At 37.7% G+C, this 26,348-nt stretch overlaps 1 protein-coding gene across 7 annotated transcripts in view; it reads left to right on the forward strand.

Annotated features, from left to right (window-relative positions):
- Positions 1-26,348, forward strand: part of LOC124165351 (CREB-regulated transcription coactivator 3-like) — a 146,399-nt gene that overhangs the window by 111,292 nt on the left and 8,759 nt on the right. For 4 of the 7 annotated variants that reach the window (XM_046542714.1, XM_046542708.1, XM_046542712.1 and 1 more), the window contains 5 exons: positions 4,329-4,412; positions 6,028-6,330; positions 20,632-20,700; positions 21,870-22,383; positions 23,740-24,080. In XM_046542714.1, the coding sequence (XP_046398670.1) occupies positions 4,329-4,412; positions 6,028-6,330; positions 20,632-20,700; positions 21,870-22,383; positions 23,740-23,984 (1,215 nt within the window). In that variant the 3' untranslated portion in view covers positions 23,985-24,080. The remainder of the gene's footprint in view (positions 1-4,328; positions 4,413-6,027; positions 6,331-20,631; positions 20,701-21,869; positions 22,384-23,739; positions 24,081-26,348) is intronic. The other 3 variants (XM_046542713.1, XM_046542715.1, XM_046542709.1) reach the window with 2 other exon arrangements.

A 26,348-nucleotide genomic window follows, 5' to 3' on the forward strand; every position in this document is an offset into this window, starting at 1 on the left:
TGAGGTCACTGATATTTTAGCTTCGTCTTTATTCAGAATAAGGCATCGTGAGTTTAAACTTCCGCGCTATATCGCTTTGACGCTCTCCATTTTCAAAGCAATTGACCTCTTTCAATTCCTCTTCTAGGTTTATAGTTTTTTTGATAAATTCCTGATTTTTCTACACGCATTCCTATTTTTTGCCATATTCTCTTGGTTTTTACTCTGTATGGCTCTATCTAAATCACCTTCTTCTGCTGAACTGTATTCCTGAGACGCAGAAGGCCTAAGACTGCGGGGAGGGAACGAAGCCATTGTGTTTGAGACTCTATAGCGGACCCTTTTATGTGTTGATGCTTTCATGCGCAACTCGCTCACCGCTCCATTTCTCCCCCGTGAATACCGATGACCTTGAAGGCTTTAGCGTAGACTCTCTACCTGGAAGTCAATCGCCCGGTAACCTACGACGGCAAAAATACGTCTCAAACCGTATTGCTGAAAAAAAAAACTCATTTCCACTAGCCCCACGCTTAATTAACGATCTAAATTATTTATTATCATTCTGTTAAGGAGACGAGATAAATCTTCGGTAGGCCGGCTATATAGACCCAATGACGAGTAATACTTTTGGAAATTGCGCAGCAATGAATTTCGATTAATATATAAACAAAAAAGAAGATTTGAGGCAAGAAATAATATTAATATGCGTAAATTGATAGAAATTTCGTGTGTACTTAGCGCAAGTTCACGTTTTATCACGAGAGCGTTTAAGATTTTTGATTAGGCTACACTGCGTTGCAATGTTTCCCCGAGGAACGAATTTGTGCTATATCGAAATTGCGCTATACGAGACATGGGTGTATACTACTTCTAATTCCTTTTTTCAATTGATATTAATGGGGTTAATTATTTTTCAAGAGTTCTTGATATAATGAAACAAAGCACTAAAAACATATAAACACTGTTTTGTAGACGATTTCATTTATTTTTGTAAAGAAGTTTGATAGTTGCATAAGAGGCTATTAAAATATTTTCTCTGTTTATGGATACATTTTCTAGAGTTATAACGTTAAAATGCCATTATATCCAGACTTAAAAATATGGAAAAAGTAATTTGAATTGTTTATAAATAATTTAAAAGTTGGGTTGAACAGATAATGAAGGTTGTAAGGGAAAATATTTAGTTTTACTCTTATAGAAGGTACACGGGAACCATCCGCGATGTGTATTTGAATGCATGCAAACTTTTTACTGACCAATTATGGATAAATTCATATTATTTGTCACATCTTATAGTACTTCGTGTTAATCTTTCAAGACAGGTAGTCATTTCATGACAGTCTACCCATTCAATTTTATTTAATATTTGATGCATCATGCCATGAATTATGATGTGAATTTGTAGAGTTTATTCTTAATATTTGCATTGAAAAACTAATCAGTTTGTTGAAATTAGTTTGTTTTAGATCATATTTTTATCATTATAAATGGTAGCTGTGTTTTTTTCATATTTGTAACTGTGTACAGTTGCGCAAAAGTTTATGGTATTTGCTAACATGCAGTTTCACTCTGGTGAGGTATTGAACAGGATTGATCTATCATAATTTTCCATGAACATTCTTTTGTTTTATTTAAGCCCTCGTATCTTTCATTTATTGTTTGATTATTTAGGAATTAACCTTTTGACTTTTAATGTGTTGATGATTTAATTAGTTCCATAAAGTGGAGGCAGTGAAGCAAAAGGTGAAAAGAACTTATCCTTATTCTTTCCAAGTATATTTTGCATTTTGTTTGAATATATGGGTCAGTTAGGGATGGTCATCACTCGTAACACTGCACTAAAATCTTGAATTGAAAAAGATCTCTTGGAAGGCCTTGATCATCCCAATCTCACATTAATCTCTCTCAAAAATTTTCACAAATACAGCAGGCTCCCGATTATGCGGCTGCGGTTTATCCGAGTTGCGGATTATCTGTGCATGATTTTCACTCCCGCTTAATTTTTTCCGCGTTCTTTATAAAAATATGAAATCGGACGCAAAATCATCAGAATGACTGCATTAATGCTATGATACACCGCACTTATCATTTCACTCAGAATCCCCTTCGTAAAACGGAAGCAATCGCGCTCTAGCTTCATTCACGGGAGTGCCGCGTTCCTGTTTTCCAAGCCTCGCAGTGCGCGACCGCGCTCCGTGATCACGGATACACGTCCCGCAGCAGTTGCAACCCGGGCAACTTGTGCGAGACGCGACTACGAGGCGTGGTGACTGACATTGCAGTTTACGACTTAGAGCAGTGGTTTTGAAGCATTCGTACAAACCATCTTTCTGTATCCGTGATCACACAGCCACGGATGCATGGTTTTTGAAACCAGGACTTACATGGAACATTAATAATACGAGTACAGCCATGTTATCGCCACTAAAAAGATCGCGAACTGGCAAAGAAAGCTCTCATTGAGTCCGGGAAGCACTCTAAAATAACAGAATACCTGCATAAATAACATAATATTGTTTGTTTTAGGTAAATGAATAACATTGCAAGACATATAAGTAAAAGTTTGGGTTATCCGTGTTTTCCGATTATTCGTGCCGTCTCTCCTCCCCATCGTTAATTAGCCCATTGGGATGATCGGGAGTGCACTGTATGCTAGTCAAGTCAAGGACAATTATATTCCTCTGTGATAAATTAGAAATGTAAAGATATAATTATGGGGCCAAAATATGGATGTAACAAGCGATCCATATAGCCATCAATTTTTTGGGATTATGAGCACTCGTCTCTGAGCTTCTCCTGTAGTTTGCAGAAATGTTCGTGTCCTGGAATTGAGTTTTAGGGTGTGGAAGTAGGAAAGATTTCCTCCTATGGTATTTTTTAGGAATAGGTAATAGGCCTGTACTGTTCTTCCATGTTGTTATTTGGGTTTTGGCCAAGATGTTGTACTTTACTGTAATCCTTTATGGCTACTAGCATTTTTGTCATATTACTTTTCATAGTCATATAATTATAATAATCAAGGTAAATTGTGTGTACTTAGTTGTCCTGCTGCAGTAGATTTTGTGTAAATCATGAAGGTATCAGAAAAATTTCCATCCCAGTATATTTTTGTTGGAGATCAGTTGTATTTTTTTGGTGTGCATTGCTAGATAAAAGTTGTTTTTTTATTTCCTGCGATTAATTTTTCTCTATTAATCTTTGTCTCAAGTTGTGCATCACTGCCTCAAGTTGAATTTTGCATTGAGTTGGTTGCTAAACATAGCTAGAATTTACATAACACTTCTAATTAATGTTACGTGTATGGTCATGCCTTGTTTAATGTGATTGGGCCGTAGCACACATTGACTGCTATCCCAAGAGATGTGAGCCATTACCCATATAAACTAACAAAAGGTTAAAAATTCTAACGTAGCACCACATGCTCTTCAAGGTGGATTAAATGCAAATGTGACTATTGAAGTGCACCATCTTGTCAGGAGTGCCAACCCGAAACTGGTAAAATGGCCATGTTAGGGTTGCTTCCTTTTTTCAGGTTAATTCATCTGGCTTATAAAATTCCTACTTACCCCATGAACAGCAATTGCAATTTTATATCATAAGAAATTCGTTTATTTGGTGCATAATCAGTATTTTTCATTGTATTAATTTTTTTGGTAATGGTTCAAATTTTTGTTGGATCTGATTCCAATTTGGTTCTTGGTTCCTATATGTAATCGATCGTTTCTATTCATGGCTTGATTTTCAAAAGTGGTGAATGATTTTTAACGAGGTTATATGAAAATTTCCTAGTGTAACTCATCAAGCCATCTCAAAAAGATGGAATCTGTAAAGTCACTCAAAAGTTTTTATTTAAATTATGCTCAAGATTTTTAAAATTCAGTTTTGTACAAAGTATTTCAGTATTGACTCTGGGTTTAGTTGCAATTATAGTCTAAGATGAAGAACTTGTGCAATTAAAGAAGTGGACCAACCCATGCCCACTTGGAACATTATCAAGGCTACATCTGTAGGGGGTGGTATTTACCAATGTCGGCCTATGGAAATCTTTTTTAAGCCATCAAAATGAGTTAGGTTTTGTTTTTTTCTTTTATATATCTGCGCCTTCACTCGGGTGATGCAGCGAGCAGGTCCTTCATTTCATTAAGCAAAATGCGCTAAATAAGTTGGTTGGTTGGTTGGCAAAATGGTTGAAATGAGTGCGCATCCATTGCTCTAATCAAGGCATGACTTTTATATTGCACGAAATTTTGCTCTGAGAGTTTCTTGTTTAGGGAATGTGTTTTGAAAGTATTTGATTTGCAGCATTGGGTAGAGTAGTGTTGTGTATGTTGATTGGATGTGTATTTCAGCAGCACTTGAGCTCTCTGAGTTCATACCGCAGCCCTCACCTCAATAGACCCAGCCCTCAAAGTTCTCCTGGCTTAACTGTGCCGGTAAGTTGCCTGCATTTTGCTTCTGGTAGTATGTAACTTAGTGGCCTCCTCTTTTTTTAAAGCGGCAGTAAAATACTGCATTTACTCTCTCAAAGGAAAATGAGTTTTGCTCTTCTTCTTTTGCCGTGGATGTGTTTCTGTATCACGTTTTCGCTCAGCCTTGAAATAATCCCAACATGTAGTCTATAAAGTGTGGTTTACAGATAATGAATTTTCACTGAAATTTAAAGTCCATATATTTTTCATTTCGGTGACTCTTTGAGTTTTCTAATTTAAGGTTTCACTTCCATGTCATAAAAACATGCAAAATTGAATTTTTTATTTCATTTGAGACATGTTATTATGTAACTGACTGAGAGACTTCCCATTCCCTAGTATCCTCTTCATCGCCATCATTTAGTCGATGTTTTTCCATTTTCTTGTTTAAATTGCTTGGAAGCACTTAAGGTTTGTCTGCATATTTACTGCTTTAACATTAATTTAATCTCAAGTTCAACTCAAATAAAATCAGTGTTTCGTCCTGAGCACTTGCCCCAACACCATTGAATATTTGGATGTTATTTCGCTGTTATACCATTCAGCTTATGCTTCACAACCATTAAAATTCATTTTAATACTAATTTTATTAAAGGTCAATCTCTCGGAAATATATTTATGCAAGCTTTAAAAATATTAATTTGTTGGATATTTTGTGATGAAGCAGTCTGAAATATTGTAAAAGCCTTTTTAACTTGTTATCTTAGGAGTGACCTCATTCTGTCCTTCGTGGTAGCATTTGATTGACTTGTCTCAGCTCCTGCCAAAGTGTGATGACATCTAAGGAAAACTGAGAAAAGCTCTGGAATTCAATCTAATTACCAGTAAAAAAATCTGAAAACAATCGGTGGTAACTTTGTGTCTCCATAAGTATTTTTGGTTTAGACCACAGTTCAGCTTTTCCCAGTTGTTACGTCATAGGGCATGCTAGGATAAGACACAAGGACAGTGGGAAACATTTAGTATCATAATAATGCATATCTTCCATTATGTAATCCCTAAAACCATTAATTTGATAAAAGTAATAATTCCATTAATTTGCTCCCTGAACTTAAATGTTTGCCATCCATACTGTTGATCATCCGGATTTTAATACCAACCTCTGATATTCAAAACTTTGTGATATTCCACTGCTAATTTATTAGTTGGACCAATTTCAACTTTTCTTGTCATGGAATTCCACCAAGTATCGGCTGAATCAGTTTCGTATATCCTTCTTCATTCGGTGCACACACACACACACCCTGAAGTTACGCTAGCCTCTAACCATGCATACTGTTGGATGCCCTAAAGTTATCCTTTCCATATGTATCGTCATTTTAAAATAATTGTATTGGTGCATTCGATTTGATTATCAGGTTAACTGAAATAAATATAGAATTCCCTCTTGCATTCCTTAGTAATTTTTCCCATGTAGCGTAGGGAGGAAAATGATTAAAATTTTCTCACAAAATAACTGGGAAGAAAAGAAAATGTACTTGGGGAAAACAGAAAAGTAAGGAAGTTCGTATCTGTTTCTGAGTGGCTGAAGGAATGCTTGTCAAGTGCCCTACAGTTCGTGCTCTTTAATCCCTAACAGAGTAGTCCGCTGGGTGGCTACCGAAGTACGAGTCCCGTCGGGAGGGCGAGTCCACACAGTGCTCCTCAGAGTCCCGTCTCCCCTGCTTCTTCACTCGGGGCTGGCAACCAGACCTCTGCAGCATTATCAAACATGTCATCTCACCAGCATCGCCATTCGACGTCGTCGCCGTCTCCCTCGTCACCCTCACCCTCCCCATCCTCATCGTCTTCGGCGTCTGCCATCACGACAAACTCCTCCTCGGCCAGTCAAGAGCAGCAGAGCAACTACTACCTTGTTCAGAATTTCGAGCAGTTCAGCATGGTAAGTGTGGTAACCAGCTTCTGTGTTTATCTTTGAATGTGGGCTGTATAAATATACATGGTTTTACTCTAGTTTTTTTGTGTAAAGGTCACTTAAGGTTATGTTAAGGTTATTCCAGATGGTTATCAAAATTGTTCGTGCTAGATATATATACACATACATTTTTTTTTTTTCCTTGTTTTTCTATTTTTTTTCTTTTCTGTTCATTGTAAAAATCTAGGTACAGTTATCCTGTGTTCAATCTTGCTTTCTGGTTTTGTTTTGGCTTATGTAGGTTCTGACGGTTATTGTACTTTCAAATTTTAAAGCAATTGGTAAGTGTTGTTAAGTGTGCCTTTAATTTCATGTTCTCACACTTCATTTCAATTTAGTAGAGAATTTTTTCCAAGTACAGTATCTAACCTTCCTACCCTTCTGCTTGTTGCAAATATTTGCTAATAGATCTCTTCCCAGTGCTTTTCATGGTAATTTTTTTTTCTATGCGACAAGGGTGTGGTGAGTATCTCATGAATGAATAACATTGCCTATGGTATTATTACATAGGTATTACTTTGTTTTTAGCTTATTAGTTTTTCTGTTCAATTGTATTGATTTGAATTTGAATGCATTATTTATGTTTCCCTTGTAGACATAAAAGAACCCAGTTTTAAATGTTAATAGTAAGATTCCAATCCTCCATTGTCAGAAATTTTTCATGTCACTCAACAAGACTTGTTTTATGGTTATGCTCTGTGTTCAAGTTCTCATTTGCACACTCATACACATATTGGAATATATTGTGTTTGAAAATGTTGATAGCACTGCGCAGTATAATTTTCCCATTGGGCTCTGTTTCCCAATTTTATTAATTGTAAATGTGTTCAGATATTTCTTCAGTCATTTCACTATGACTATTATAATGACGATAAGTTGATGGATGTGATATTACCGACTCCCTCTTTGGCTCCAATGGGGAACTCAGGATTCCTATCTCTTAAGGTGCATTTGCTGCTCATTGAAGCTCTCTTGTTCTTAGCCTGTGGAACCAGTATCGATAACCGATCACATAAAGTCGGTACATACTCTGGAACTGGCTCAGAACTGTGGCGAGGATTTGAATTTGTCACCCGAAGCCGAAATGGTCTGCAGCATATTTAAGGCCAAAATGTGAAGAAATATTAAAAGGCACATGTATTATTTTCCGATCGCATGCTGACCACATTACTTTCCTTTTGAGATTTGCTTGCTAACATGCGCATTTAAGGGTTAGTCAGTTTGTTGCTCTCACCAACATTGTAACATTGCCTTAGCCTTTCAACCATGCTGACTTTTTGCCTGCCGCCGTCCATGGTATGGCACCGTTCTTTCAACTTACCATAGGTATATATGAAGTCAAATCACGCCTTTGACGGCACGGTGCCCATTTCAATCCGGCCCGGCGATGCGCCGTCTATGGCATGAAATACAGACATTGCTACATTGAGGCTGCTTTTAGACGAAAAGACTTTTTGCCGGCTGCTGTTCACATGAAATTCAGGTGGCTTTCAAACAAGACGACTCTTTGCAACGCCTTGTCCCGTGCCATGAATGGCTGCCGGTGGAAAATCGTTTCTTCTGAAAGCAGTATTACGATTAAATCATGTGCTTATACAGTAATTTTTCGACATACGAACAAGATGCGCTCCGAGAGCTTGTACGTAAGTTGATAAACCTATGCAAGGCATCTTAAAGTGGTTATCTGCAGTATGCAACTTTGCATTGCAATTTTTCGTTAACTCACAGCCACTCAGTTTATCCATGGTGTCGCTGTACCAGCGTGTTGAGTAGTATAATATTGAGGTTAAAATAATTGTGACAGTGAAGCCTGCGTTTACATTGTCAATTTAAGTAACAATTTAACCTACATCGTGTAATACAGAATATATTTTAAACTGACTCACAAGTTACAACAATTTACGGATGATGTCGTCAGAAGTTGGGGGAGTTTCACTGTTGATCCTGATGCTATGTAGTGTGTAAACTGTGTTCCAATCATAACAGTGGAGAAAGAACTATTGGCTGCCTGATGTAATGTGACAGGTCAATCGAAGGTCAATCATGCATTCTTTAACAACATATTATTTAAACTGTTTTGCTTCCGACTGTATACTAATTCTCCAGAATTAATTTTTTTCCATGGTAGATTTCCAAAATAGGAATTCAGTCATAGAATCGAATTCGTCTTACATTAGTGCAATTATGGTAAATTAAAATTGAAAATTTTACGCCAATATTTATTTGGTAAACCATGACTGGTTGCCACTCTCAGTGTCATTAACAAGGGATCTCCCTTCCTTAGCCCTTAGGAATTACTCGTGGGTGTTGAAATTGGTCAGGATTTACAAGAAAAAGTTTCAATCTATTTATTTAATGTTAAATTTGAGTTTCCACTAAGTTAGTTATTGAACTATTGAAGTTATGCATCACAAAACTCAGGAAAATTCCAAGATAGCCAAGAAATCAAGCCAAAATTCTAGTATCTTAAGATTCAAGTAATTTGTCTTACGATTATTGCAAGTTGGTCAAAAAAATCCAAAGTTAGACCCATAAGAAATGCATTGGAAATTTTCAAAAAATCATAAAAAAATACCTGTAAGCAAAATATGGCAAAGAGACCACACCAAAAAATCTAGTTTTCATCAGAGGAATTTCATCTTCCTGAAACACTTACTAATATGCAATAAAAGGAAAAAAGTTTTAGTCCCATAAGGCTCCCATGTTAATTCAAATCGATATATCTGGAAAACTAATCCACTTTTTTGAGTTTTCGGATTTTTCTCTCCGATAGTTTTTTTCCCCGTCTTCAGTAAAAATTTTGTACTCCCAGCACGTCCGGAAGTGGTCGGGAATTTGTATACGTCAATCTGTGAGTGGCCAGTGAGTCAGTGAATGAGTTATATGTCATGCATCGGGTTGTATATATTATCGATTCACATCCTACTACTTGGAGGAGGTGACAAATTTAAGGACAGTAAGTCAAAAATACCTGTAACCAATCAGAAACCATATTTATGTCAGATTATTTATTCGATGGCTTTGATATCTCAGAGTTGAATCTTCTATGAAATTCGTGGTGTTTTTCACTTGTAGACCTGTATGTATTTTATGCTAAGTACGTCAAACATCGCCTGGCGCTCAAAATACTGAGATGAAGCTTCTCCTATGAAACAATGCACAGTGAGGATAGTGGAGTAACCTTAACCATTTTGCTGTCTAGGTTGTTTTCAGATGATCGTAGTATTCTTCAAGCATCATCCATGGAACAGTGTTGCTTACCTCTAAACAAAACGCATGCATGTTTAACCTTCATGATAGGAGGGCTTTATGTTGTTAGGTGCTTTGATGTTAGATTCATTGGTGTAATGTAGTCATTAGATTCTTCTCCATAATGCATGTGTGGTGTGGCCATGGAAAATTAATTTTAACTTTTTTGTAATGGAAAGATTAAAAATTTACTTATCTCCAAATTTGGAAATATTAGTATGTAAAGAAGATATTTTTTGTTTTGGTTTCTGCTCATTAAGGAATAGGATTTTTTATGATTTTCTACCTGAATTTTCATTTTATAAAACAGACTAACCATTTGGTCTATGTGAATAAATCACTATGTATCTTTATGGACTTTTGTCATGGATTGGGTGAAATTTTTTTTCCTTATTCTTCATCAAATACTGTATTTCTCCAAGTATGAAAAGTTTCCTGCAGTTTCATTTCTAACCTTCATTATTAGAAATATTTCAAAATTGCCATAATCAATGTGTACATAAAACCTTGCAAGCCACGTCATTTGGCATTTGTGGCTTCCAGCCTAATTCATTTAACATCCGTGTAATCCTTTCTGTATGCGCAAAGCAGTTTTTGATGAATCATATGACTTTCCTTGGTATTGTTTTAAGTTCACACATTAAGTGCTTGTGAGGTGGATCCCATATGCTTGCTGCATATTCAAGGTGTGGCTAGACGAGTACGAAATGGCGCCTTTCTTTTATTTTCTCATTTGAAAATCTCCCCACAATACGCGTGACGAACCCTACATTCTTCAGGGCTCTGCCACAATTATTTCAGCAACAGTTGGACAACGTACAAAAGAAATGTACTGCCATGCAGAATTTTATTACATTTTGCTGTAAAGATCTTTAGATATAATGGGCTAAAATTGCCAATGTAAGAACAAATATTTTCTCAGCTCATCGACGTAAGTGCCTTGCACTGTTAAAATTATCATTGTTCCCAAGTGTTATCTTTCCTCAAATTTATGTCATGAATTATTTTTGGTTGCATATGAAGGCATGATTTTGATGCGTGAGGATATAAGTACCCCTTTGTCTGAAAAATATGCACAAATACTAAGTTGAAAACCTTCTGAAACCGCGTGAGATGAATCTTGCAGTTAAGAGAAGTTTTCTGGAGAAATGATGATTTATTAATAATGCTAAACAACCATATTTATTAAGTAATTTGAAGTAGTTACAGAAACTTTAAAAATGAAACCCTAGTATTAATTATTTTTTTTTTAAACTACAGCATCTTTTTGTGTGTGAAATATATGCTCTGTAATTTGTCTAATCATATTATTAAAAGTGGTGGATTTCAAACTAAATATATATGACAAAACTTGACTCAGGTGTCCACTTATAAAACAAATGTCCTAGGAAGGCTTTAACAGAGTCAGATTAGCTAGCTATTGTTTACTTTCCCATCGGCGCTTCAATGGTGGGGATTTTCTGGTTGGTGCTTGACTATAGTCCCTCCTATCCTTACTTATCTTCAAGTCCTTACTTATCTTTCAGAAAGTGGTCACTTCTTTGACTTTGGGTTTGAAGTTTTCTGGTCTTAGCAAGAGTAAATGAATGTTGTGTTCTAGTACCAATGGAATGTATTTAATGGTTCATTTTAAAATTCCTGCTTCTTTGACCATTCAGCTTCCTGCTGGGAAACAGCCCTCTGGCTCTGGGCCCAGCTCTCTTGGGAGGGAGATCCCTCCAAGATGAGAGGGAGAATAGTTCACTTGATGGATGCTTAGAGGAAAGTTCCAATGTTATCTTCACACATCCTCACTTCGTAAAGAGACCAGAATAATGCCGCCAAACCATGTTTTGCTCTTTAAATTTAAGGTGTTTTTTAATGACGAAAATTAGACATAGTAGCATATCTAAAACACGTTTATACTTTTCCAAATGGGCTGTGTGTGTAATGCTTCATTAGTTGTATTGAAATTAGTAGCTTTTGCTGTAAAGATTGTATCTTTAACTTAATGAGGATTCCGCTTGAATTTGCATGCCTGGAGCAATCACATCAATCTGTCAATAGATTACGAATAATCATGCGGACCAGCTATCACAAATACTGGCATGTAATTAATTATGCTATCTGAATTTAATTATTCTTTTCCTTCAGGCTGTTGCCCAGCATATTTGACAACATCTAAAGGTTCAACTAATGAGAAAATTTCTAAATCTCAATGAATAAATACCGGTCGCCTACATGTAATTCATATTGCTACAAATGGCTTTTTCCATCAGTAGAGAGGACACTTTTACTATATACCGTATTTCTCCTAATAAAGTCCCCCCCCCCCTAATTTTGAGGCTTCAGTTTCGGAAAAAGTTAAGAAAATGCGTTTGAATATTGTCCCCCCCCCCCCTTTACTTTTACCATGGGCACTTTTGGAAAAAAAGGGGGGACTATATTCAGATATATATGGTATGTACTTGTTTAAGTGCACAAGTGCGTAAAAACGTGCAATATTAAGTGAAGAAATGCAGCCTGAGTTACCTTAGGTGGTTATATGTTTAATTTTCCCACAATTTAAAAGTTAAAATATTAGCAGTTTTGCTTCAAAATCATATATAAACATTGTTCAATTTTTTAATTACTTGCTTTCTTTTTTATTTCTTGAGTCAACCTCAAGTGTACTTTTCTAAAATACAGTGCAACCTTGATAAAACGAAACCCCACGGTGCTCCAATAAACACTCGCTATAGCGAATTGTCGCTTTACAGGAGGTGGAGCAAATAATAGCCAATATACCTGTTGCAAACAGTTATACAGGTACAGGAGTGGTGCGGCAACAGATAAATTTATATCCGATAAACGTAAGCATATATCCAGACAAAAGGCGATGTTTTTTGCATCACTAAATTTCCTAACTCAAACAACGACTAACTATTCAAGCAATTTATAAGTGCCGCATTTAATAAAAATAGAGATGGGTGGAATAGCAGATTTCTCGAATTCGAATATCGAATTCGAATATTAAATCATTGCTCGAATATTCGAATACTAAACGATGAATGCTGGAATGTTTGACTCGGTTGCATATGCAGCAGGAACACAAGATTTTAGGGAGTAATTTTGATTTCCTTTAAAATATTCGAACAGGAATTTAGCTGATTAATGGAATATTTTAATTTTATGGAAACAATTGGGCATATACAGTAGAACCTCGTTAAAGCGAGTACGGGATATAGCGACACCCCCGCTATTACGAGAGATAGCCGATGCACCGTCAATTGACCCTATAATAAGCGTGTTAAAAAATTCGTTTTTACGAGACCCTTTCGGTGTTGGCTCTCGCCATAGCGAGGGTTTCACCGCCGGAAGACTTTCATCAAGACTCCTTAACCTCTGTAATTGCTAGCGATCTGCTAGAAATGAAGTTAATGGAGTGCTCAGTCTCAAATTTATGTGGTAAACTGTCGTTCGATAAATATAATGATTGACGAAACAATGCTTTGCATGATTTTTATTCAGTGCGGCGCTTATAAATTGTTTGAATAGTTAGTCGTTATTTGAGTAAGGAAATTTAGTGATGCAAAAAAACATCGCCTTTCGTCTGGATTTATGCTTACGTTTATCGGATAGATGTTTATCTGTCGCTGCACCACTCCTGTTCCTGTATATCTGTTCGCAACAGGTATATTGGCTATTATTTGCTCCACCTCCGGTAAAGCGACAATTCGCTATAGCGAGTGTTTATTAGTGCACCGTGGGGTGTCGTTATATCGAGGTTGCACTGTAATTAATTCAACTAACATCGCTTTACCCCCACTACTGCTGCCAAGTGCTAGCTGACAATCTGAGGCATTTTGCAAAATACAAGCTCTTCTCCACCGGATTTTCTTCAGTTATTTTCAGTCCATCTTTGGGAGTTCTCACGAGATAAGAAGATGAATTGGAATTGCTATCAGGGAGAAACCAAATATCCTGAGAAAATATCCCTTCATCTGGGATTGTCAAAATAAAGATTTATAGCACCACTCATAAATTGTAACTTGATATATGTTTTCGGATAAAAATACCGCATTAACTTCCGAGAAGCTCTGCTGCTCATATCGAGTCTCGCCAGAATGCCAAGTCTCCGTCCTATTTTGACATTTATTTCCTCACGTAAAATGCTTAAATAAAGTCAGAAATGCGTCGTGTTTGGTCTTGTCCTTTTTTAAATTACGCGCACGTTACTAATATTTCAATCCAACAAAGGTGTAATATCAATTGCCGAAAGTCATTGTTAGACACCTTTTGGGCTAATAGGTGATTCATGCAGCAGTTGACCTCCAGAAACTGGAAACTTAAAAGCAGGTTGGCTGAAAAAGGTCAGTGGGTGATAAAAGGGGGGGGGCGCGAAACACATTTCTTTTGTTCTCGTGTAACTTGATATTTTTTTCGAAGCTAAGGTCTTCGTAATATAATCCCTGCGTGAGCTGGGACCTTTTTTTTATTTCGAAGAAGAGGAAAGTCTCAGAGGGGGGGCTAGTGCTGAATGGAGAGGGAAACGCGCTAATTACTATCCCACGGTACTCATGCAGCATTTGACCTCCAGAAATGGGGAACTTCGAAGCAGGTACACAGAAAAAGGTCAGTGGGTTAGAAAAGGGGGGCATGAGACACGTCTTTATAGTTCTCGTTTAACTTGATATTTTTTTCGAAGCTAAGGTCTTCGTAATACGATCCCTGCACGAGCGAGGACCTTTTTGTTTGATTTCGGAGAAGAGGAAAGCGTCAGAGAGGGTGAGGCGAGTGCTGAATGAAGGGGTATAGTAGATCGTGGGAAATGCGCCAATGTTACTATCCCACGGCTCTGAGTTTCTCCCTATGGTAGTTTCATCTCCTGGAAAAGATTCAAACTAAGTGCCTGTGCTTATTAGCCATAAATGACACATGATAAACACTTCGTCTCATTTATACGAAACCTGCGTGAGCTGGGGGCTTTTGTTTGATTTCGAAGAGGAGGAAAGCGTCACAGGAGGGGCCGAAGGCTGATGGATGGAGGGGGAAGCGGATTTTGGGAATTGTACTACGTAGTTACTATCCCACGGCACTGAGGTTTTCCTGGTGGGGGAAACCGGGGATTTTTGGATTTTTTCACCCGGATCAATTTAGGTTCCCCACGTCGAACTCTTTTCACCGCTCTAACCCGCGCATTTGATGTAGTTCGTCAACTTGCCTAAAACGGCGCTGCATGCACTAAAAGACTAGAGTTCTCAACATTTTTCCGAGTCAACTACCTACGACGTACGTGCGACAGTGTACGACGCGAAATTCAAAGTATTCGAGGCAGTACTTTTCGCACAACTATTCGAGACCTCGAATATCGAATACTTTCTAGTATTCGAGTATTCGCGGATACTATTCGCACATCTCTAATAAAAATCATGCAAACCATTATGCCAATGCACAACCGACGAAGCCATTTTTCTATGCACTTAATTAGTGCATTTACATAATCATTCTATTAATTTGGTATTTTCCACTAAAAATTCAAAAATTAACTTATAAAACTATATCGCGGTTTTTAATACCTCAAATGTTTTCATCGGTGTATGTTTATTATTCCTGTACATTAAGAGGCAGTTAAGTGAAATAACGTATTGCATTTGTTTCTGCTGTCCAAAACGGTGGAAGGTTGTATAACGTTACTGCCTAGGAAGACTTTCTCTATCATATAATGTAATATTTTCATTATCATCGCTAAAAAGTTTGCTAAGCTTGAAAAATGATATTAAAATTTCCGTTGTTTAAAAAAGTTCCTTTTTGAGTGTTACGCTCGCGACGTACTTGAAATAATACACTGAGTTTACCACGGCACAGCAATAAAAACAAGTTGAATTAAAATTGGTAACATTAGAAAAGATATTAACGTGATATTATTTCACGAAAAAATATAATGTAGATACTATGCTGATGTCACTTAAGTAAAACAAAAGCAAGATGCAAGAAACTGCGACGAATATAACTCACATGGGTAATATTTGCGCCAAAGAAACAGAAAGGCATGTGCATCTGATGGACCCTAAGGCCAAAACTGCTTATGAGTATGAATTTATTGATTTAACGTTCTCAATAATGACTTAGAAACATGATAAATAAATACAGAATTTTTTAAATTAAATAACTAAAAGTGCAGCATCAGCTCTTCACGTATGCCTTCTGTGGCGGCGCCAAACAAGAGTCAGTTGTTCTGTGAGTTCTTCCAGCGGCCACCAGGGGATGCTTGGCTACCCAGGTGACGGAAGAGAGCGCCAGTACGACTCCGACCACTGATGCGAATAGTTCGCCCTTGTGAATCCGCAACAGAGAATAAATACATCCATCCGGACAATTCACGCTGAGTATCACTGCATCGTACATCATACATCATCGCTAAGGCACACTACCTACCTTTAGAGGCATCATTGCAAGAAATGCCTCGTGTTGCAAGGGTTTTGTCGGGGAGTAGGATGTAAAGAAGTTCCGTTTCATCAATGTTATATCACGCGGGGAATACTTCTTAAGATACTTAGGAACGGAGTCCTTTCTTCCACGACTTCGGGTTTACACCAAAGAATCACCAGCAATTATGAAGGGAGATAACGCTTTGGTGCTTTGCATTTGTATAATCAACCTTCCGCACTCTTGAAGTTCTCGATTCGCAATCTATCCCTGAAATTCTCCGCTTTAGGCTTATGCGTAGCCCCTTTCTCAGAAGTTCCCGCAGGTTGAAGTAGGCAAAATCTCCCGAACAAAGTTCCTTCCAGCTCTTCATGGTCTGCATTCCTTGGGCGCTTTTCTTTTTTTTTTTAACGTGAAGAGCGAATAGGAAGATAAATTCGACACGATCGTATTACTGTTTTATTTTTATTTTATTGCTTAGACGTGTTTGGTGTTTTTTGGCCATGGTGTCTGCCATCAAGTGCTTTCTATTCACGCAACTCACGGACATGCGGGTATACTGCCGACTGCTTTCTGCCACCCGAGGAACAAAAGAAGATCAAGCATTCGTGAATGTTAATGCCAAAATATTTTCACCAAAATGAACTACTTATTTATCGAACGACAGTTTGCTACATGAATTTGAGACTGAGCACTACATGTTAACTTCATTTCTAACAGATCGCAAGAAATTACAGATATAAGGGACTATTGGTGAAGGTTTTCTGGTGATGTAAACTCTCGCTACGGCAAGTGTCAGCACCAAAAGGGCCTCGTAAAAACGAATTATTTTTACATGCTTATTATAGGGTCAATTGACGGTGCATTGGCTGTATCTCGTAATGGTGGGGGTCTCGTAATAGCCCGTACTCGCTTTAATGAGGTTCCACTGTATCCACATATCATACAAGTTATAAATGTTCAATTTTATGTTTGAACTTAAAAGGATAAAATAGGGAAAAACAATTGAAAGTAAACATTCTAAAATGGAGAATGAATTAATTCATTTGCCAAAATTTTTATGCAACTGCTATAACAAATTTCTTAATACTCCATTAGCGAAATGAAAAATTCTTAACTCTAGTGAATAGTTTTGTCATTTTATTATACTTTTCTTAAGCTCTCTTTTCTACAATTTTGATTCATTAGAAAGTTAAAATCTTGGTGTTGATCATGCTTGGCTGTAATTTTATTCAGATTTCAGTTTCTGTTGTTTAGCAGTGTCATTGTCTGTATTGTAGGGACAGATTCAAGGTGTAGTGTTGCTGTTAACCCTGTTGTAGTAAATTAGTGTCTCTTTTTGGATTGTGTTCTATGTGACCTGTGATTTACATGAGACATATTTTATCATACTACCCCATACCTGACTATACCATTTTATCCACTTGCCTTGTGTGTCTTTTGAATACAGCAGATTCCCAATTATCCGGGTGCAGTTTATGCGTGTTGCAGGTTATACATGCATGTGTTCTCACTCCCCGATCTTTATTTTTTTTTAATTAAATCGTTTGCACCAGGATAGTTGCATTTTAATGTTTGGCTACCCTGGGCCTATCACTTCCGTCAGAATTTGCTTCGTAAAATGGAATTATTTTATTCACTCTTGCAACGAATGTTTCAAGTTTACTTGGACGTCTAGATCAGCGGTAGGAAAAAAAACTCTTGAGTAACATTTGAAGAATCTTCAATGGTTAAACAATCGTCAATTTATAAAAACTTATCTACGATCATTAAATGTATATTTCATATCGCGAAAGCGCAATGACTAGTGACTAGTCAAGATCAAATTGGAGAGGAAGAGAATAGTGGAAGCAGATGTGTAAAAGTGAAGGCAACAGGGGAAACGGAAGTGAAGATAGCATGAGTCAAGAGGCACTCGCCTGCATAGACATTTTGCCATAAGTCCTGGTTTCCTATAACCACTGCTGGGCAATGGGGTGATCGCGTGCCAGTTGCCATCACTGGAGTTCTGTATTCCTGTTTTTCAAGCATTGCGGTGCGCAATCACGCTCATTGATCACGGATCCGCGTCCCGCAGCAGCTGCATCCCGGGCCACTAGTGCGAGCTGCGCCTCTATTGTGACTGACAGTGTGGTTTCCGACGTCACGCAGTGGTTTTGAAGCATTTGTGCAAATCACGGTTCTGAATCGGTGATCTTGCAGCTACGAATGCGCGGTTTTTGAAAACCAGATATTACACGAAGTAGTAATAATGCAAGTGCAATCATGTTATCGCCGCTAAAAAGTAAAGAAAGGAAGCTAGCTCTTAATGATTCCAGAGAGCAGTCTGAAATGGCATACAATGTGCATGTATAAAAGTAATTTCTTGATTTATGTAAATTATGAAAATTACTGGAAATTAAAGTGAAAGTTTTGGTTATTTGCGCCGCCTCTCCCCATCATTCTCATCATCATCGCCTGGATAATCGGGAGTTTGCTGCACATAGTTGCTTGTGTAGTTGCCTATAATTCTGAATTAGTATAGATTTACAGTGTGAAATTCGTAGGTTGATTGTCAAGTAGAACCTTTCACTTCTTATAAATTCGTTAGAGAACCCTGCTGAATGAGTTTGGTTGATTAATGATTGTGATATGCATGGCAAATTTGTGTTTGGTGATGTATCCAATAGAGTTTTTGTGTGTTTTTATGTTTTTGGTAGTTCACCAGCCATATTAATATTGCTAAAATGTTCCATTTTGTTTAAAGATTTAAAAAGAACTCCTATGTAAAAAAGTGATATGGATTGCACATTTCAATTTTATTATTTGTATTAAATTTTTCAAATGTGATTTCAATTCCGTTGTGGTTTAGTAGATGTGAGGATTATATGAACTTGAGAAAAAATGACTGAAATCTGGAAGACATGGTGCAATAAAAATGTTTTTGTGTACATTATTGACACAATTTGAATAAGTTTTATTATAAGATTACGCCTTGTTTGCATGGTATCTGAGTAGTACTAGTTGTAATTTCTATGTTTCTTGAAATAGAAGGTTAATGTCTCTGCATTTCCATTGTGGTGGTATTTTGCTATTTAGGTTATTTTTAGTATGGAGAATTTTTAAGAGAGTAAGCAAAAATATTGGGAGTTTCACTTCAGAAGTTAAAAATGTAACATATCAAGTTAAAGCAAGGACAATTCAGAAGATTTACTTTATGCATTATTCACTTATTTGTTGAATCAATAGGGGCAGTGAGTGGTTGAATGCAATGAAGCTACCACTCAGTCCAAGTTGAAAATTGTCCACGATTTTGCCTTTAGGATGTGCTAACCCTTCTTTCAATTGATATTCAGTATGTTCTCTTTGAAATGTGACATGTAGGAGGAAATAATTGCTTCAACACCATTATTCCAACAACTAATGTACGGTGTTCGTAAGTGTTGTAGATGTAGCATTTGGGAAATTAATATTTATTGAAAATTGCTGCTTCCCTTCTGGCAAACCACAAAAAGGATTGGTGTCAGCTTGTTCACAGCTTAGTGGAGACTAGTTGCGGATGGACATCTCCCAGTGAGAACCCCAATACCACGCAGGTGATGAAGCCTACACCATCGTCCTCTTCAATCCCTTGTTTGTTATTTCTTTTCTCAATCGCCTCTCTCTCAGTTTGACATTCTCCATTTCCATCTGTGTCCTTGGAGGATCAGTTGATGGAGAGTATTGATGTGTGTGCGTTACTTGAGTGTGACAGTGACCAGGGATGGGCAATTTCAGTGTGGCTCTTGATGCAGTATCACTTTTAGGTTAAAGATGATTGACATGAGTCTCTTCAAGGATAATGAGTGAAATTATTTGTTCGTTTACTGTTGCACACAAGTATCCATACGGATTCATTTTTATTATGCATGTTTTTTATATATTTAATATTATCTTTTCTCTCTGCAGTATTTGCTGCTAGGAAGAGGATGGCGATTTTTTTACTCTTGTATCTTAATTAAGGACTGATCAATTTAGTTACTTTTTTAGTCATGTTTGTGAGGATATAGCATGTCACGTATGTAATTTGCACTTCATTATTTTAACTATAGTAAATGAAGTCAGCTTCTGCATTTGTAAATTATTCACCATAATGTCTTAGTGTCCTATAATTGCTTACCGAGTGTTTTAGCCTGCATGAAAACAATTTTCCATGTACACCAGTAGCAAATATTTTGGTTTTACCAGTTTTACCAGTAATTTTTATTTTGTACATAAATTCACACCCGCTGCAGGAAAGTTTTGCTTTCTTAAGGAACTCAAATGTTTTTGTTTGCCACGCTTAATGCAGAAACGGAAGTATAATGTAGAGCCAGGGAATGAAGCAGTGGGTTCTGAATGCTGAAAATGTTTCATTTCACTCATTATGGATGTGTATTTTTTGAAATCAGATATGAATTTATGAACCAAGTGTAATGTGCATTCCTTTTTAATTCGTATATGTGTATATTGAATTTATCCTTGGTGTTTTTATATTTCTTATTTGTACTTTTTCTTCTTTTTTAAATGTATTACAGTTACCTTATTATGTAGAGTATTTCTTCTGCTGTTGTGCCATTTAATCCTTTATAATCTTCAATGTTTAAAGTTGCCCCTTTCTTCAATATTTTCTAGATGGATAATCCTGTGTCCACCAGCAATGACTTCATAGGCTCTCAAAGCGGCAGTATGCATTACTCACTTGTAAGTGATTTATTTGATTTTTTCCTTCTTTTTATTTATCGGCAAAAAATAATTGAGATGGGTGGAAAAGAAATAGCAAGTCGTTAGAGAACAATTTTCAAGTCTTATTATGTCACTGTCGCATCATTCTCTGTTATCTCAAGAAAGATAACTGAATCAATCACTCCATAAGACGGCCTAACATATCTCTAGGAATAATGAATTCAATTTCACTGGTGGTAGTGCAATTTGCCCAAATGATGTTGAGAGGTTATTCCATTCTTTTCCCTTCTGCACTTATCCGTGGGGGTGTGTGTCGGGGGGCTCCTCTATCATGCCCCCCCCCCCCCCCGCCCTCTCTTTAGTCCTCTCCCCTCCAGCTGAGGTCCAGCCGCACTGAAGTCACTGACTTATGAGCCTGGCCTCAACAAGTGTATCCCTGCGAGCTCGCCCAATGTTTAGGTCCAGTTGTCACATGTCTCATGATAGTGTATATAATGATGTTTCTTTTTTGGCTACTGAAATAACTCTCGATAAGTGCAACATACTTTATAACACTTGTGCGATGCTCTAAATGCAGTGAGAATGAGAATACGACCCTCAACTTATGACAAAGTTGATGGAGTAACTTGTAAATGGCATTTGCAAATTATGAGTTTGAATATTCCCATTACTGGCCCTCCTATTTGCCAGAAAGCCAATCAATCAAGCTGTAATCTTAGGCAAAGACATGTTTTGCACATTGCAAGGCTGGCTTAAAAAGTTTCGCTCCTGCCTCAACATTTTATGCAAAGGACTACCTATCGAGTGAAGAGCTGTGTGCACAGGCAAATGCCATTGCTCTGTGGCTGGGTATTTAATTAAAGGAGATTATGAGTTTTTTTAATATAGGAATTAATGGAAGTTAACGAAATCATATGAAATAAATAAAGAATTTAATTTGATACCTCCACTGCATAAACGCTCAACAATCACCCACCGAATAGAATCTGCTCATCTAGATGACCCTAATAGTATACAGATGAGCGGATTTGATTCGGTGGGTCTCGATTGTTGAGCATTTATGCAGTGGAGGTATCGAATTGTAGTGAGCAAAAATCTCTTTACATGCCCTCAAGAAACCAAAATCGCTTTCTCACCTTATATTTGGTGTCTTCTTAGTAATCACCCCTTCCCCTTCCTCATTGCAGACGAGTCCAAACATGGTTGGAAGCCCAGACGACGGGGGAGGAGGAATCGACAGTGTGAACCTAGCCTGCCTGGGCTTGGAAATGGGGCTTGGGCTCAGCTGCGGAAACACAATGGGGGGACGGGTCCCACACCAGGACGGGACCAACAATGGCATGGGGCAGGTTGCAGACGGTGGATATTACAGCCACCGGCAGTCCCCCTCGTCTCCCTCATCCATGACGATGGATCCCACAAGACAGTCGCAACAACAGCAGCAACAACAACAACAACAGCAACAGCACCATCAACACCATCAGCAGCAGCACCACCACCACCCTCACCTCCAGAACCAGCAGCACATGCAGTTTGGGGTGAGGCCGTTGCCGTCGATTCTGTCGCAGCCCCCTCCCCAGCCTCTGGATCCGATCGGTGGCGGTGGAGGCGGAGGAGGGGGCGGCCTCAACGAGAGTGGGCACCACACTGCCCCCCAGACTCCAAATTCCCCTACCAGTATTCCAGACATTATCCTAACAGGTGATTTTCAAGCTTAAAATCATTAAGCCTCATCACTTAACCTTATCACTTGTCATCTAGATATAATAGAGTATGCATGTGTACACACTATAATTAGAAGTATGGTTAATTGTGTGGCTACTCTAGCATAGTATTAATTTTGAACTAAAATATCTATGAGGTAGGTTTAATAGGAAACATATGTGCATAGTTGAGGCAAAACTTCAAACCTACCGGTACTTAGAACGCAACAGCTAATAATTGAAAGAACAGAAGGATCAATGTGTGGGGGGATTGAGTTTTGTGGAGAGCAGAGGTGGACAGAAAGAGAATATTTGGTGATAGAAAGTCTGGGGATAGGAGTGAATTGAAGATTAAGGGATGATAGCAGGTGGGGCAGTATGGAACTTAGAACATCATACAGGATTGCAATTCAGGGCAGTCGTTGGTGGAGTCATGCGTATTATAAATAAGTTCTAAGTCTGCTGTGAATCTAGGGGTGGTGAGGTTAGGGATGAAGGTGGAGGAGAGTATGCTATTGGTGGAAATGTCGCGAAATTAGGGTAGTCCATTTTAAACTATTTTTGTGGAGAAATTGCAGACCCAGTTCAAAGAATGAATGATTGGTATGAGAGGAGATTGACTGGGTGGTTGAGGAATTAGTTGACCATCGGAATAATAATGGAAGGAAAGAAAACCCTACGGGGTTCATTTATATTGGTGAAGCAAAGGAGGAGGCTGAAGAGGGATTTTGCCTTAGGCTTGACCTTTTGCGCAACGCAGGAAAAATTTAATTTGACATGAAGACCTATGACTTGGGTTGCTGAGATTAGTTGTTGAATTTGTAGGTAGACTTCATTAAGGGAATAGACATTACATCACATTTATCCATGCATAATTTTAGCTGTCAAACATCATACCAGTTTGTTGTCTGATTTAAGGTACCCTTTAATTGAAGGCAGAGAGTTTTTCAATGTTCCTGAAAACGTTTGCATTAATCCACATAAATTAGAGTTTGTTCTTGGGCAGGAGGAAGCAGGGAGGCTAAGCCATCAATATATTAAATGAAAAATTGGTTACTAATGAAAAATTATTATATTGCTAATTAATTGAAAACAATGTCATATTACTCTAGGTCAAAAAGAAGTTACAGCTCACTGAAGTTACCTCTTGTGGGGTTTTCTTTTTTATCTTTAAACAAATCAAGAAATATCACCAAAAAAATGATTGCTTTTCAGCATAAAATAAAACAAGCCATTTGTTGGTGCACGGTTTGTCTTCGTGTAATTTTTTGTAACTTAAATTAAAGCTTTCAGACTTCAGTGAGTTTAAGTTTTAAATAGGCAGTAATGAATCATTTTTTTAATTCATGTTTAGACTTCTCCTCTGGAGCGGGTGATGACATAACGGCAACCAAAGACCTGAGTAGAGTATTGGCAGCTGGTGGGGCTCCAGGGATGATAGATGAAGAAGACCTCTCTCCCTACTTGTTTGACGCAGATGCCTTACGCCAAGATCTAGGAACTCTTGACTCTGATGGCCTGCAGATGCTCACAGCTCCTGACATGAACTCTATCACTGATCCTGCGACTGAAGATCATTTTCGCCATGATCGGCTGTAGTGTTGGAAGAAAAGTGACTTTGTGTGGAATGTGAGGCTCGAGTGTGAATGAAAGACAAGGAAGTGCTGCTGCCATGAGGGCAGGCTGAAGTTGTGGGTGAGTATTTCGACAAACAGTATAGAAGAGTAATATATAATGATATTATTCAGGGATGTGCGAGCAGTGCTTTTTGATCTTGAGTCGAGTGTCGAGTCGAGTTGAAAACTACTCGCGAGTATCGAGTCGAGTTAGGTCATTTCTGGATCTGGCATTATTATGACAATGCATGCACCAACTCATTCCCATTTTTCCAATCCCCTCGTCAGTTTTCCATTCTGAATGCCTAGCTTGGTGTAAAAAGGAAAAGATAGTGAGAAATGTTGATGGTAATTGTGTCAGAATTAGGAGATGAATGAAAATTAATGCGCCTTAAACAGTTCCATACGTACAATTCAAATGAACTAACCTCCAGTAATATGTTATCAATTTAATTTATAAATGTATCAAAAATGCTAGAAAGAGCCCTGAATAGTAGCATTTACACCATTGTAATAAAGATTACATACGTAAATGAATCAAGTAATATTTGATCCTTTCAAATTCTCATGCAGAAAAGTCAATTGCTCTACATGATTAGGCAGCAGGTTTTGGAGTCTCCATGTTGCAGTATTAATGCATGCAGAAAATTGTCTTTCGCTACTCGTATTGCTGTACAAGTACTTTCTTGGCGAAATTGCTATATTTTAGAACTCTAGGAATTTTTATTAAAAATTATGTCAACGATTTTTAAGGATCTTGAATGTTCATGGAATTAAATTGGGCGATGAGAACGAACTATAGAAGTTAGGTTTAGCCATATAGACCGAATTGTTTTTCTTAAATTCTCACTTTGTTTAATCAACCTTGGCAACTCTTGTATTGTTAGTTCAAGAAGAGCACAAAAAGCAGCAAAGGAATAAACGAAAATTAACATCGAACGTAAGTAATGTTCAAAAATACAAAAAGATGGCACTATTTGTGACATCAAACAGGGAAAAACCGGCATTGTCCACCAAAGCCGAAAAGTTACATGTTTATTCCTAGAAATTAGAGATGGGTCGAATAGCAGATTTCTCGATTTCGAATATCGAATTCGAATATTAAATCATTGCTCGAATATTCGAATACCTCGAATTTCGAATACCTCGAATACTAAATGATGAATGCTGGTATGTTTGACTCGGTTGCCTATGCAGCAGGAAACACAAGATTTTGGGGAGTAATTTTGATTTCCTTTAAATGATTCGAACAGGAATTTAGCTGATTAATGAATATTTTAATTTTATGGAAACAATTGGGCATATAATTAATTCAACTAACATCGCTTTACCCTCACTCCTGCTGCCAAGTGCTAGCTGACAATCTGAGGCATTTTACAAAATACAAGCTCTTTTCCACCGGATTTTCTTCAATTATTTTGTTAGTTTTTTTTTGTTAGTTATTATTATTAGTCCATCTTTGGGAGTTCTCACGAGACAAGAAGATGAATTGGAATTGCTATCAGGGAGAAACCAAATATTCTGAGAAAATATCCCCTTGTCTGGGACTGTAACAATAAAGATTTATAGCACCACTCATAAATTGTAACTTGATATATGTTTTCGGAAAAAAATACGGCGTCAACTTCCGAGAAGCTCTGCTGCTCATATCGAGTTTCGCCAGAATGCTAAGTCTCCGTCGTATTTTGACATTTATTTCTTTGCGTAAAATGCTTAAATAAACTCAGAAATACGTCGTGTTTGGTCTCATTCTTTTTGAAATTACGCGCACATTACTAATATTTCAATTCAATAAAGGTGTAACATCAATTGACGAAAGTCATTCTTAGACACCTTTTGTGCTAATAGATGACTCATGCAGCGGTTGACCTCCACAGAAATGGGGAACTTCCAAGCTGGTAGGAAAAAAAAGGTCAGTGGGGGAGAAAAGCGGCCCGAAACACGTTTCTATTGTTCTCGTGTAACTTGGTATTTTTTCGAAGCTAAGGTCTTCGTAATATGATCCCTGCGCGAGCTGTGACCTTTTTTTTATTTCGAAGAAGAGGAAAGCTTCATAGGGGGGGCTAGTGCTGAATGGAGAGGGATACCGGATCTATCTTGGGAAATGCGCTAATGTAAGTATCCTACGTTACTCACACAGCTGTTGACCTCCAGAAATGGGGAACTTCGAAGCAGGTAGCCAGAAAAAGGTCAGTGGGTGAGAAAAGGGGGGAGGGCGTGAAACACATTTTTTTTTGTTCTCGTAACTCTATATTTTTTTCGAAGCAGGGGTCTTCGTAATGCGATCCCTGCGCGAGCTGGGACCTTTTGTTTGATTTCGGAGAAGAGGAAAGCGTCAGAGTGGGTG

Source organism: Ischnura elegans, chromosome 9 (genome assembly GCF_921293095.1).
Source record: "Ischnura elegans chromosome 9, ioIscEleg1.1, whole genome shotgun sequence".
Taxonomy (NCBI): domain Eukaryota; kingdom Metazoa; phylum Arthropoda; class Insecta; order Odonata; family Coenagrionidae; genus Ischnura; species Ischnura elegans.